This window comes from Schistocerca piceifrons, chromosome X (genome assembly GCF_021461385.2).
Source record: "Schistocerca piceifrons isolate TAMUIC-IGC-003096 chromosome X, iqSchPice1.1, whole genome shotgun sequence".
Classification (NCBI taxonomy): Eukaryota; Metazoa; Arthropoda; class Insecta; order Orthoptera; family Acrididae; genus Schistocerca; species Schistocerca piceifrons.
Window position 1 is genome coordinate 353,879,755 of NC_060149.1, and position 15,178 is coordinate 353,894,932.

At 38.8% G+C, this 15,178-nt stretch overlaps 1 protein-coding gene across 1 annotated transcript in view; it reads left to right on the forward strand.

Annotated features, from left to right (window-relative positions):
- LOC124722130 (egalitarian protein homolog) overlaps window positions 1-15,178 on the forward strand; it is a 70,998-nt gene that overhangs the window by 34,386 nt on the left and 21,434 nt on the right. The window contains exons 3-4 of the mRNA XM_047247334.1: window positions 701-945; window positions 4,080-4,277. Coding sequence (XP_047103290.1) covers window positions 701-945; window positions 4,080-4,277 — 443 coding nt within the window. The remainder of the gene's footprint in view (window positions 1-700; window positions 946-4,079; window positions 4,278-15,178) is intronic.

Here is a 15,178-nt window from a genome sequence, read left to right on the forward strand (position 1 = left end):
ACCAGAACCTGGTCTATTATAGGTGCCACATCATTTTAATTTGTACTTTCATATTATCTCATTCAGTCTGTGTTCCTGGTGCCTGATGTCATAAAGAAAACAAAATGTTTGGTTGAAACTAGTTGTTGTGGTGAAACAAAACCTTTTTGGTTATTACAGCAACCCTCTGTAAAGTGAAAAGATCTGTTACAGTATATCAGATAGGAATGGACATATTTTTATGATGAGCATCAAAATTCAAAACTGGAAATGGTCGGGTAAAACAGCATAGTAATTGTGATTACACAAACCGGTCTCTTGTCACGTTTATTTGGTGGTAATTTCATGTATTACAATCGTGCAGTCTCAACATATACGAAAACAGTCACCGTTTTACAGTGCAATGAAGTTTGGGTATTAGCCACTGGCATTAAAATATGTACCATGCATTATGTCTTGAAATGACCTACTAAATTCCTGTGAAAGGTGATCCAACAGTGGATGGTATTTAAACTACAAGAAAATGCTTAGTTAACTTTGTGACTGAAGAGTTTAATTTGTGAGTTTATGTTTACGGATTTTGTTACTTGCATGCTACACATAATTCTGATTTTTTTCACTGTATTTGTTTTCTTTAGCTGCAGAATGCAGGTTTACTATACCATGTCTAATAGTGTTGTTGTATTGGATCAACCACATACTACTTTCTTCTACTGTGCAGGCCGCACATGCAGTGTTGCAGCTCCAAGAATTGGGCAAGCCAGTTTACAAGGTGCAGAATGTTAGTCTGAATGCTCTATGCGAGAAGTACGATGCTCCATCCAACCCTCTGAAGGAGCAGCTGAAGAATGTATACCGGCGAGATCAGCGCTACTGGGCACGGAGGCCACTCTCACGTGATATGTTGCTGTATGCTGCTGCAGATGTGCTCTCTCTTGTGCCTACGATCTACCAGGCAATGTCCAAGTTAGTTCCGCTCATCTTTGATAATAATTATTGAGCAGCATGCATTTTTTAATTGTATATGAACATCAGCAGTAGTAACAGTTATTATCTTGCATGTCATTGATGTCAGTATTACTATTTACATTTTATTTCTTTGTTATAATTATAACAATAAAGAAAATTCTGGTTATAACAGGGACACTTTCACTCCTAAGGTATGACAAATGGAAAAGTGTCTAGTGCTTAAGTGGAACATTTTAGTTGTATCTATGAGGCTAAGCGAGTAGCATTGCATGGACATGAAAGTGATACAGTTTGATTGTAGCACTCACATACTAGTCATTTAATAATGAGTAACTACCAGGCATGGCCATGTAGATATTCTGGTATTATCAGGTATGAACTACAAATGTGTGGAGTAAGAGTTACCATTGCTGCTGTACAACTTGCTGTAGCAGGATTAACAATCATTGCTAAGGTTGTATAAAGCATCAGGCACTGTCTTGCCCAGTGCCACATGTTTGATATGTCTCTGAAGGTTGGACAGAGCAAACCAGTGTAGAAGATTTATTTTGTCCTCAGGAAATGTTAACAAGCATTGTCCTTCTGAGAGGAAAAAAAAGAAGGAAAAGCCAGGATGGAATGCAACAATATTATGAAAAGGATAGTTGCTACTCAACTTACAGCAGAGATTCTGAGTTGCAGATAGGTACAACAAAAAATGGTTTGATTTTGCCCGACATTTTTTCTTTCATCCCCTAACATAGTGCTATTTTACTTTGTTACTATTTTCTAATGGATTACCATACTCAGTGTCCATCTTCCTTTCTCTTCTTCCCTGTGTTTCACTTGTCGCCTTACAAATCACAGTGTACACTGTACTTACGAGCCACACTGTATCAACCATCTCGGTCGCGCAAAGCAGACTGCTACAAGACCATGTTGATTGTTGGTGCAGCATTTCATGTCACACATCACTCCCGCCAAATCCTATACCTTCAAATTAATCACTCTTCCTGCATCACTCTTGCATATTCTAGTGTGTTATTTCCCGTACCTTTCCGGTGCCTCACGATTTTTTATCTCAGCCTATGAACACCTCCCACCCCCCACTGATTCTCATCTATTCCTGTTTGTACCTAACTAACTTCACCTAATCTAGTCACACTGCCATCTCCCTTATTCACACTTATCCACCAGAACAATCTTGTTATTTATTTTTTTCCGTGATGTCATTGTGTCTTCACACCAATTTCAGTTGTTTTTCGCCTTTTGCTATCAGCATACTCCCTTGGATTTGTTGTTGTTTCCCTTTACTTCATCTGTTTCATCCTTTTGTGATTTTTCCCACATGTTTGGGTGTATTTTTGCAATTTTTTAAAATGTAATTCTATGTTATTTACATATTTTTATGCATTTTTATCCCCCAATGTATGTTTCTACAGTTGGTTGGAAGTAAAGAGATTACAAAGAAGTTTTTAGTATTTGAGGTAACAGAAACTCCACACTTCTTACTTTGCTTTGCATTGTGCCAGCAGCTGTAGGTTCTGAGTGGGAGATTCAGAAAGAAGCTTAAGGTGGTGTATTAACAAGTTGACTGCTGCATGCTAAGTGATGCATGCCGAGTGCATGGTGTTATGCATAAAACTTTACTGTGGCTACCACCGGCCACACAGCAGTCAACATGTTAATGGTCCATACATTTTTGTGCTAAAAAAAGTTGCTCTTGTGACAATACCACCACATCCCTTCACTTTCACAGCCTCCCTCTCAACACCTCTTGAGACCACTGTCATTGTCCGGAGAACATTCAAAAGGAATACAAGACTGTAAATATACTGCAACATTACTCATTTTTCTCGTGATCATAGGGGACAATAGAGTTGAAGTCTGCAGTGGCATTGACAGCCTAGTCACATAGGTTCATACTGATGATCCTTCAGAGTGCCTCTTAGTGTTTGAAGGTTGCTCTTGTAAGACATGTTTGTTATGGTTGTGATTTCTTCATTTCTGATGCAGTCAAATATTGAGACTCCAGCACTGGCTCCAGTAATTTGTTTCCATGTATAGCAATTTATTTTCTTTCATCCTTTATCACAATTTTGACCCATAGATACATGTACTTTCTAATATTGCTTTGTGTGTAGTTTTATTTGTGTTTTTTAATTCAAAGGGATTAAATTTAATGGTCAAATACTTTTTGGTAACATCATCTCAGTATGCGGTTGTAGATATCAGTTTTATCGTAATCGACCGACTACAGTCAATAAGTCCTCATATGCTCACATGTTTGCATTATGTACTGCAAAAATCTCATAAAAGCATGTGCTGTGTAAACTGTCCTCACACCATATTCACAAAACCAAGCCATAGCCTCAGGAAAGTGATCCATGCTTTTGGAATAACAATGTTTGATGCAACAACCACGTTGTGCCCATGTCATACATAAAGGACCTCCAAAAATCTGTAGATGTACTGAGAAAAGGGTAAATGTAATTTGTTGATGAGGTGATGTTAAATAGATGTGGGAGAAAGAAAAGTTGTAACTCACCACTCACAGTAGCTGCAGTCGTGTGTGTGTGTGTGTGTGTGTGTGTGTGTGTGTGTGTGTGTGTGTGTGTCTTGTATGCCTAAAGCCTGAAATGTGACTTCCTTTTCATAATATTGTTACATTCCATTCTAGATGTTCCATTGTTTGAATTATAAAATTGTAATTCATAAGCAGTCGTACTTCCACGACTTTAAAGATTATCTATTCACCAATCTTAAGAGATATTGTAATATAGAAACTGCATCTACAAAATAATTCAAATTATTGTGATAGTACTGCAGAGGCAAGTAATTTCCTCTTGTGAAGCAGTTTAGTGTATTTTCTATGCCAAATTCACGTAACATAACTGCAACTTCCATATTAATACTTCTTTGTTGAAAAAGATTATTTGTGTATATCCATTAACCAGGAAACCTCTTATTTATATATAGTACATAACAGCAGCAATTTTCGTTCAGTATAAAATGCAGTATGATTATTTCAAAATAATTTCAAAACATTTTTAATATTCCTCAATTTTGCTGGAGTTTTGTAGACAGCTTAATTCTATCAAAAATCAGTAAATATTTCCAGTTATTTTTATTCATTATTTTCTCTTTTTTAGGCTAATTAAACCAGAGTTTCAAAGCTTATTGACAGAACTTTGTGAGGAGCAGGTGTTTCTGCACATCTGTCCATCCGACGTTAAGCACCGTAAGAAGCAAAGGAAAGTTGAAACCGAAGTTGCTGAACTGAGGCTGAAGTTATCAACACTTCAGAGTAAAAATATAGTTCTTAGCAACCGAGAAATTAGGTTGTTGAGGTAAGAAAAGGAAAAAAATTACTTTGAGTTAGTCAACACACACACACACACACACACATATGGAATTTTACATATGGACTTTTGCCAAGTTCCAAAACATCCGAAGAATCATTACATTGCCTATCATAAAAGGATTGTCAACATCACTTCCACATTCTTTATATGAGTATTTCACATGTAATCAGTCCATGGACTATCTTTCAGACTTTGCTTCGTAGTGGGTCACCATGCCTAATTTTCAGTGATTATTGTTTGCAATCCCTTTTGTATCCAATTGCTTCACCAATTTATAACTTAACTCAATTCTGTGGTGTTTTGGTTGCCAGGAAGTCTCTTCAGGACTTTACACTTAAATGTTATAATAATTCAGCATTTTAAACACTTTTTCCAGACCACTGCAGCTGACTGCACTAGCTACACTTCTGTATGCCACTATGTACATGATTGAGGAAGTCAGTTGTGCCCGTCTGTTTTATACCTATGAAGCAGGAACAAAAAGTGATGGAATTTTGTAATTTCCAGAGTTCTTTAAGTGTGAATCATACAGTTTTTTTGTTGTGCTGGCAAACATGTCTGACAAGTATCTGTTCAGTGTTAGGTGACAAAACCCTAAATATTGTATTTACCAGCATATAAAACCCTGAATATTAAGATGACCTTTTTAAGTTGTTCTTTGAGAAAAATTAATTTTTAATATATTGTGACTAATCAAAATTACATACAGTTTTATTGACATTAAGTATGTGCCTAAAACACTAGCAGTATACTCATTTTAAACTTAGGCCAATTATTAATGTCTACATTTTGGTAATACAAGAAAAATAAATAGTTTAGTTTAATTTTTATCCTCTTTACCTTTTTTTGCTTGTCTGTGGTATCACCATTTTTAACCACCAACACCACCACACTAACAGCACAGTTGTGAAATTTGTATCTCAATTGTAACCAATACTCTGCTGTTTCTTCCAAGTGTGTTGTAACATTGACGGCTGTGGTTACAGTGGAATCTGAGAACTCAGCTTTTTTGACAATTACATTTCAGATTTCCTTTCTAAACTGATGTAAGAATGTTAATGTTTTTTGCTTCCGAACATATCATCAGCTCCTGCCCTTTCATTGACTGCAGAACCAGCAGCTGACACACCCCCTTTCATTCCTGTCCTACCTCAAGGTGAGCATCATCAATATTGTTACAAGAAACACCTAAAGTATACCATTGATCCTTATCCAGACTTTTACCATCTCCTGTAGGAATTTGTACCATTGTTGTGTATATGTTCAATTTTAAAAGTCTATTCAAATAGATTCAAGTAAACTGCAGTTTAAAATTGGTAGATGGTTGGCAGCACGGTGTAATTTGCTGCCTGCTCACTACCTCCCCTCCCAGCATTCATCCTACTTCTCAGCCAAATCAGTAAGACTGTTATCCTTCCAACCCTTCGATAATGCTGTGCTTGAGCAACTGTGGTGCAGGTCATATGGAAGAACATCAACTAATACATAGATAAGAAATCATTGTTCAGAAAAATTCTCAAACCTTCACTCATCCCGCGATCTCTTGACATGTGTTCGTAGTATCTCCAGGACAGGTCTTGCCACTGTAATTTATTTTCACGATTACAGTTGCAATCTATTTAATACAATTTATTTCATTTTTTAGATATTTAATTCTGGATTAATTTTCTTTTCTGATTCATCTGAATGTCACCATCTTGTTCTAAAGCTGATTTAAAAGGTGACAATGTTTTTGCCTGGTATTCTAATAAACAAACAGCAATCTAATTTCTTATTTGCAATCCTCTTGGTAAATCATTACAGTACAGTATCTCATGAAGGCCAATTCACGCTGGCCACAACGTCCCACCCTGTCCAATCATCGAGTGAAATATTGACTTGCGTTTACAATCAAGGAATGTTTTTGAAGCACAACATTTTCACCTTTCACTGTTAACTTAAGTACCACAAATGTTTGCATATGTTCAGCAGAAAACACATCAGCAAAAGTTACTTTCATTCTTAAGTTTTGTGCACCAGTGCAGCTGGGGGACTTGCTGGAACACAAACTTTCCCAAAAAAATAGCACTATAAACTCAGTAAAGGTCTTTCCCATAACACAAAAATAAGCACTACCAGTCGCCCTGAAACCATATACATCATCTTGTGTCTAGTAGTCAACAGGCGCACGTGCACGTGCATAAAACATGACCAAACCAGGACCATGAAACAAATTTGCACTGTATGCAAATATCTACAGAATGCATCATAGCAGGTCAACCAATCAGATTCTCTCATACTGACAAAAAGAGGAAGATCAGATCACCACCACGGTAGATAGAAGTGATAAATGATCTGCAGGAACTGGGATATATAGAAAGACTTAAGACACGAAATCTGTCAGAAGAATGCTTAACGGAGGAGAGATGATGATTTTGGGGGGGGGGGGAGGAGGAGGAGGAGGAGGAGGAGGAGGAGGGGGGGGTGGTGTTGGGAACAGGAGGAGATAACCATCAGTAATACTAAGCCTGAGAGTGAAGCCTTTTCTTGTGGACAAGTTTAATTATCTGGGACAGTAAAGTACAATGACCTTGCCCAACAGTACAGTATTACTCATACATTGTTAAGAAATTAGAAAAGTGTGACAGCTAATGCTGTAGGTGGCTTTTGTTGAACATGTCAAAATCAACACCTCCATTTTCTGAGTAGCCTACAGTGCCCAAGAAAAATATTACAGTAAAAACTGAACTTCACACTAATGTTCTATTTAGTTGGTGTCCTAAGGTTTTGAGGATGAATTAATAAAAAATACATAAGCTTCAAGGTGGTGGTTTCTAATGCTTTCGGTGTGCTACCTATAATCTTCCTTCACTAGAGTAAAAGGTGCAGAACACTAGTACAACCATGTGAAACATACACGTTAATCACACATCCACTACTTAACATTGCCTGCTCACAAATGACTGGTCAAATGCACATCTGTTGTTTACAGTTGTTGGTTAATGCTACTGTCATAATTACTGTACTGATTTTGTTTATATACCGGCAATAAAATCAATCTCGGAACTTTTTGGACAGACGGTGTACGCTAGTGATTTTTACAATCTGAGGTACACTTCTGTAATTTGATTGTCACGGTAACTTTTAGGCTCTCAGCAATACATTTTTAAAATCATCAAGCGTAATACAACAGTGGTCCTCTGCGGTTTTCTTTCTTTTTGGAAACAGAGAAAGTCCTGTGAGGCCATGTCAGACATACAGAGTATGCAACATAACTGCAGTTTTGTTTTTGGCCAAAATTTCATGAGAAAACAATGAAGGGTGAAAAAGTGCATTACCGTGGTGCAAAACCATGAATTGCTTCACAAGTCTGGGCTTCCTCCCCTCCCCTCCCCCGCCCCAACCTATCAAACTACTTAAAGCAAACAACTTGTAAGTAGTACTAGGCAGTTAAAATCAAAGAACACAGTGAAAACATGACCTTCACATTTGACTGCACTTATCAAACTGTTTTTGATCATAGATATCCAGAATGATTCCACTGGGATAACTGTGCCTAAGTTTCTATGTCACAGAAGTAAATCCCTGTTTCATCAACAGTTATAAAATGTTTCAATAGTCATGCATGCTTACTGACTTCATCTAGCAACTCCTGGACAACACGCATTTGCCGCTGCTTCTGTCAGATATTCAACAATTTTGGAGTAAATTTTTCTGTTGCAGTTTTCATGAGAGAGAGAGAGAGAGAGAGAGAGAGAGAGAGAGAGAGAGAGAGGGGGAAGGCACAAACCAAGTGATGTACCAAATTCATCAGTGACTTCTCCTTTAGTAAACTGGTGATGGTTCACATCATTAGCAAATGATGTGAACAATCACCAGTTTACCTTTTCATGATTTCATGAGCTGATAATATACATGGGTGTCCGGCCAATAATAATCACCACCACCACCACCACCACCACCACCACCACCATCTTGTGAGTCTTCAAAGTTTAAACTCCTTTTAAACCTTTGTTTTAATCATAGCAGATAATATATTTACTCCATTATAAGATGAGGTTTTCTTCCCAAACTCGTCACTGGAAAACTATGGGGTCATCTTGTATTTGCATATTAAACTACTGCTGCTGAGGTTTTTAAATTGTTTATCAGAGTGATATAGGGGCGTCTCACATTTACAGATGAAGCTTGGGCTGTTGAGGTCACATGTAGATTTATTTTGAAGAATTCAGAAGGGTACGTAGGACAAACAATACTCACACTCAAACAAGTTAGAGATTTCCCGATACGCCAAAGTGCCAGATACAGTATCGACTTTGCTCAAACAATCAAATGGTATTGCGACACTAGTGCAAGGGATACACAAGAAACTACGAACTAGCCACTAAAACAATCTATCACTCTGCTTCAAATCTGACAGTTTTGTGCAACACAGGAGGACATAGAATTTAATGCTATCGTCTTACAAACTCTTGTCATACTTGAATGGGTTTGCAATAAAAGTTCACATAGTTTGATGAAGCTTGGACCCTTTGTAGAAACAAATGCTACAGTATCTTTTCGAAGACAACAATTACACTGAAGTCACCACAATTCATGATAGTCCCCTGGACATTACATAAGGCAGGACATGGTTCCTAATCGGGTTTGTGATCACCATGGATGGTAGTGCTTGCTCTACAACATGCTCCCATACTGGGCACAGGTTTGGTATGGAGTTCTTTTGGTAGGGAGTCCCAGTTCTCCACCAGCACAGTTGACAACTGCTGGATGGTCAGTAGTGCTTGTGGATGTGCTACAATATGCCTCCCCAACGCATGGTGTTTAAATTGGGGGAACAGGCAGACCAGTTCATTTGCCAAATATCCTGTAATGTAAGAGCTTCTCCGCCTGCACTGTTTTATGCAGTTGCACTTTGTTATTCATAAAAATGAAATCTGTACTTAATTCACCATTGGAAAGATGTGCGTGGAGGAGGAGTACAGTGTCACAGTAACACTGACTTGTAAGTGTGCTGTCCTCAAAGATTTGGAGGTCAGTAGACACATGCAACATTATGCCTCTTCACACCATAACACCTGGACCATCAAAACGATCATGCTAGACAGTTTTTCTGGGTGTATTGTGTGTTCCCACACATCCAGGGTCACTACTCAGATAATCTGCTCTCGTGCAAGAAGAGCACGCAACCCCACTGGTACAGTCCATATGCTCTTTGCACCACCACAACCAGTGCCACCAATGTGTGGCTGTCAACAGAACACAAGATACTGGTCGTGTGGCAGAGAGACAAACCCCTTGCAGCCATTATGGAGTGAGAGTGCTTGCCTTGCACTCCTGTTAAATATGGTTGCAATTTCACCTGCTATTTGATGTTGCACCCCTCTTTCCTGTTGCACAGCGTAGTGGTCATTTGTTGTTGTTGTTGTTAACTGTGTTCAACCACCACCTTTGCGTAGTTTCCTTTGATGAACTACCACCTCTGCTTTGGGTAGCAGTGCGCATTGTTCACAATGCTCCCCAGTAATATGAGCCAGTGTTGTGACTAATACCAAACTCCTAGGCTACACTTTTTTTACTTTGTTCTCCATTGAGTTTCTGTACGATTCTACCCCTTGTGAAGTCATACAAATGTTGCCTCTGGGCCATTTTGTGATGATTACCACCTAGTGCAGTGCACCATAACTGCTTGCTAATATACACACACACTGTCTTCCAAAGTTCATGCAACTGCTGCTGGGAGAGCTCCACCAATTACTTAATATATTTATGCTACTTTATCTAGCTCTTTCTTCAGTTTTGCAGAGCAGTATATTTAAACCTGAAAGTCTCCTTTATTTCTCTCTGCTGCATGCAAGGAAGATCACAATGTTCATGGTGTTTTGTATTTTTTCCAAGTGTCACATTTAGCGATACCTTTGCTGCTTGTTTGAGAACATTAGAGTGAATTTACTCATATTTTTATTGAAATAGATTTAATTTCCAGGTTGTCGGCAAATGCCAGGCAATCAACAGTGATCCTATTGCACTTCTCCAGAGAGATATCATTTGCAAGAACTTCTCTGACTAACGTCTTTTGCCACTAGTTTACTACCTTTCCCAGTGCTTGAGGGGATGGGGGAGGGCAGGGGGTCCCTGTTTTAATCCTTTACCGACTTTAGAACTTCTTGAAATTGTTCCTCTGAACTTTACTCGTGATTTGGTAGTGGTTGAAGTCTGCTGGATAAGATGATGGGTCTGCTTGTTCAGTCCTGGTTCATGCAGGACTTTCGTGAGAGTGGGTCCATTAGTCGAGTCATACACCTTCTTGAAAACAAACAACAATTTTCACTTGTAGCACTCATTTCAGGTTGAGTATTGTCTAGTTGGCATCTGGCTCAGTTTTATATGATCTTGGAGAAAATCTTGTCTGCAGGAGGTATCAGGAAGATCTCTTGGTAATTATTGACATCTGTCAAGTCTCCTTTATTGCAAAAGAAATGAATCAAAGTGAAAGTCCAATCACTAGGTAATGTTTCCATCTCGCAAATGTTTGTAGTATATCTGTCAACTTGTTTACAGTCCTGACTCCAGCTTGCTCCAATAGTTCAGCTACTGTTAGGTAGTCCTTATACTCATCGTTTTTAAGGAATGGGTTGTAGCTGAGAGTTTGGTCACAGGATGTTATCTGGATAAGTAAGGAATGTGTCAGATGTCTCAGAGCTAAGGAGTTTCTCAAAGTAACTGACCAGTAGGTGGCAGTTTTCAACTTCACTGTAGGCTACATCATTGGGGTTCCTGTTTTTATCATTTACTGCATTTTGTCATTTATTGCATTTTCACTTGTGACAAATGCTGAGTCATGCAGTGATTTGAAGAATACCTGAAATTATTTATCTCCACAGAACTGGTTGGATAAGTCAGTTAAGAGGGCCAGAGGAGTGCAAGGGCATACCACCTCCAGTAGGACCATGCCTACTAAAGTACTGTAGTATTCAAGTCAACCTTCAGAATGGATAATTTTCATTAACAGCAATTGTAAGCATCCCCCCCCCCCCCCCCTCCCAAACAGGCCACTTTTGGTCACTGAATGCTGCTACAGTACAGAAACTAGTGGAAAATGACCAATATGTTCCTAGAATCAAATACGGCTGTCACTGGATGAGTCTGTAACGGCATTTCACAACATACTACAAGACCAAGTTGAAATGAGAGTTTTGTTCTCTGTAGGAATCACTTACCTGAACAAATGTCACATAGTTGCTTGTTGTTTACAGAAATGCCATCCTTTTAGTGTAGAATGTGAGTTTCACATTTGGGTCCAGCCCATCTCCCAAGCAAGAAACACCCCTTATCATCACAGTGATTCAAACCAACAGCAAAAGAACTAGTGTGTTTGATGATGAGATCCACCAGTTTCTCAGTAATTGCTTTCAACTGGTAACAATAACCATTTAATGACACACTAATTTGGGCAGAATAATGATCTAGTGGGGAAAAGTCTGCTTTAGGCTTTTCCTGTGACAACATACAATTTGCTCAAGATCAAGACACCCCACCCCACCCCACCCCACCCCACCCCACCCTACCCTCTCCCCAGTTGATTCTTCCTGTGGATGGGATGTTAACAGCTTACCGAACTATTGACATCAAGATTGATTGATGAAATCCTTACATCAGAATAATGATTTAGCACATTACTAAAAATTCCGTAGTGGCTGTTTAACTGCAGGAGACTTCTGATCTAGTGGCTTCTTCCCTATAATTCTGATCATGTCAGTGAGATATTACCTTTTTATTCAGTTAGAAGACAATTGAAATGAATAATACTTTGGTTAGCAATTTCAAATTATGAATAGGTGCATTGAATGTACTGGTAAAAAATGTAAAAATAAAATAGGAGGAGTTGTATTTGAAAGTGTTCATATAACCATTTGTACTGAAATCTATCATGCACAGCTACAAGTAAAAGTAAAAGTTCAAATTGAGGACAGTTTTACTTGTGTTATTTGTAAATCATTCCGTTTCTTATCACGTTGGTTTTATAATGCTGTCTTCCTTATGCTATTGCACAGTTTTGACTGTTAAATCCATACTTATGTCATTGGTGTATCTCGCAGAAAGTCTCTGTATACAAACCTAAATATATTCTTGCATGTCAAAGGTAAGTAAAACCTCTAGCTTTTGATGAACATTACCAGGCAAAAATGACTGCCGTGATTGCTGCTGTCATATCCTGTTACAACCAATAGACAGCCTGTAGTAGTTCAGTATGTCAGTGATAGCTGAGAAAGCTTGTGCTATCATACATCAACATAAACAAGTTAATGTATTTCTCTGAAAGGTATCAGCATCAAGTATCCACTCCTAAGGGTATTTATAACTGCTCTCACAAACATGTTACTACACATTCTGAATTCAATGGCCTGCCTGAAGACGTAAACCCAGTAAGTAGATGCACACATTTCTGGACAATATTATGAGAGATGTGGACATTGGTGTTTGCAATAAATTCAGTGGTCAATCTATAAATATAACTTGCATTCAAGCAAAAGTTTACAAAATGGGAATTTACTCTCTTTTTTCCCCATTCCAACAACTAACTTCTTATACTTACTCACTTACTTACTGCTTTGGCCACACAAACCACAGTTGGTCTTTGGCCTCGCCAATCAGCCTCCTCCAGCGTCCTCTGTCCATGTACTCTTCTTCAGACAGACCCAGCGTACTCATATCCTCTCTCACCTGATCAATCCATCAGAGTCGTGGTCATCACCATGGTCTTTTGCCTCTAATATCTTCCTCCACTACCTGCCTGATGATCTGGCCTTTTTGGCACATTACGCGTCCATACCACTTCAGTCTTTTTTTCTTTGATCACTGTCTTGATGTTCATCAAGCTCCTGCAATTCACAGTTCTTTCTTTTCCTCCATTCTTCTCCCTCCTTCACTGGCCCAAAAATCTGTCTGAGGATGACGTTCTTAAATGTCAGCAGTTTTCTTTCCATATTTTGGGTGATGGTGCAGGTCTCTGCTCCATATAAGACTACAAGTTGTATTACTGTCTTGTAGATCTTGGACTTTGAGGATCTTGATAGAAGCCAGTACTTTAACAGCTTTCCCAGAGCAAACCATGACCTGTTTCCTGTTTTTATCGGTGCAGTAATTTCCTGGTCTACCTCGTTTCTTTCATTCAGTATACCCCAAGAAATTTAAAGTCTTTTACCCTTTCAAAGACTTTGTCCTCCACCTTCAGGGGTCTGTCATCATTTTCTCTGTTAACTACGAGGTATTTTGTTTTATCCATATTCAACTTCAGGCCTGCTCTCATTGCCTTTTCCATTAATGTTCTCGTCATCTGAACCAGGTCTTTCTCTTTCTCTGCTATTAAAACTACATTATCTGCAAAGGTCAGGGTGTTGATCCTTCTTCCCAGCTGTATACCTTCTCTAGGCTTGCTACCTTTCTCAGGGCCCTCTCCAGTACCAGGCTAAACAGGAGAGGGGAGAGGTAGTCTCCTTGTCACACTCCAGTCCTCACCTTGAACTTCTTTGATATGTTTCCATTTACTTTCACCATGCGTGTTGTCTCCTGGGTGCATATCTGAGTCAGTTTTATGAGTTTTCTGGGAACTTGAGCCCTTTCAGGTTCTTACCATATTGCTTGTCTATTCATATATATATATATATATATATTATATATATATATATATATATATATATATATATATATACCCAAATGTAATTTGAATTCCCAACATAATGAAAGAAGTCATAGGAAGGCTAGAGGGCAACCAGATGTGAACGTGTATTCTTCGAAATTGTCCACAAATAAACCAACTGAGGTGAAAGAGAAACTGTGTCCTTACTGTCAGTCATTTTGTAAGTAGGTTGTCACCAAAGCATGCCAAAAAATTTAGTTGAAAAGATAATTGTCAGCCAAATGTTTTAGTTTACTCTATAGTGACTAATGTCCAGGGAAAGCATAAGCTTCTCTGGGCTTCTTTCCATTGGCTCTGTAATGTCAGTGAACACTTGAATGCTTATAATATACTATGTTAGCCAGGGGTACCAGCATCTTTAGTATCTTGGTTCAGCATTTGGCTAACCAAGTTCAGAGTTGAAATAGAACAATCTATTCCTTCCCATCTCCTGGACGTCATGACGACAAATTACTGCTGGTTGAGGAAGTAATGAACAGTAACAGTTACCACTCATGGCAGACAACTGCTCTTGATGTTAATGTAATGAAGATTGAAAGCTCAAGTTAATGCTCAGATTTGATGTGGCAAGAAACACATTAAGTATGCAGTTGAGGATTTATCAGATATTTAATAATAGGCGCCTATCAAGTAGCATGTAGCATTGTCTATCACCCTGATAACTAGGATGAAACATCATTGAATTGACTCCAAGACATTTTAAGCATTGGTGAGCCATCCTAATCCACAATTGTTCAATTACTCCCCACAGTTCAAAGACTGGTCAGAGTGGTTTAAGGTGCAAATGTGTCACACTGTAGCCTTCAGTATGTGCTCAATAGATTGGAGATTGGGTAACCTGATGGACCACTCAATCACCTTCACATCCACCGAGTGTCCCCCCGAATCATTCTGATCCTACGTGAGGTATGGTGTGCTGCACTTTCTTGCAGGAGGTACAGATCACCTGTGGGGGGTGCTGTAGCCAAGCAAATGGATGCTTATGAGAGGACAGTAGCTTCCTTGTCTTTTACTAGTGAAGTTCGCCACAGTAGTTGATTCTGGTGGCAGTTGTTTTGGTATTCTCTTTACATGATAGCATGTGAAAGCCCAGTGCCTGCATGACTACAGGTTTGTGTGTGTGAGGGGGCAGGGGGGGGTCATCCATCCACATCCACATCCTCACCACCATCACCATCATCAAATACACTAGCATTATGCATCTTAC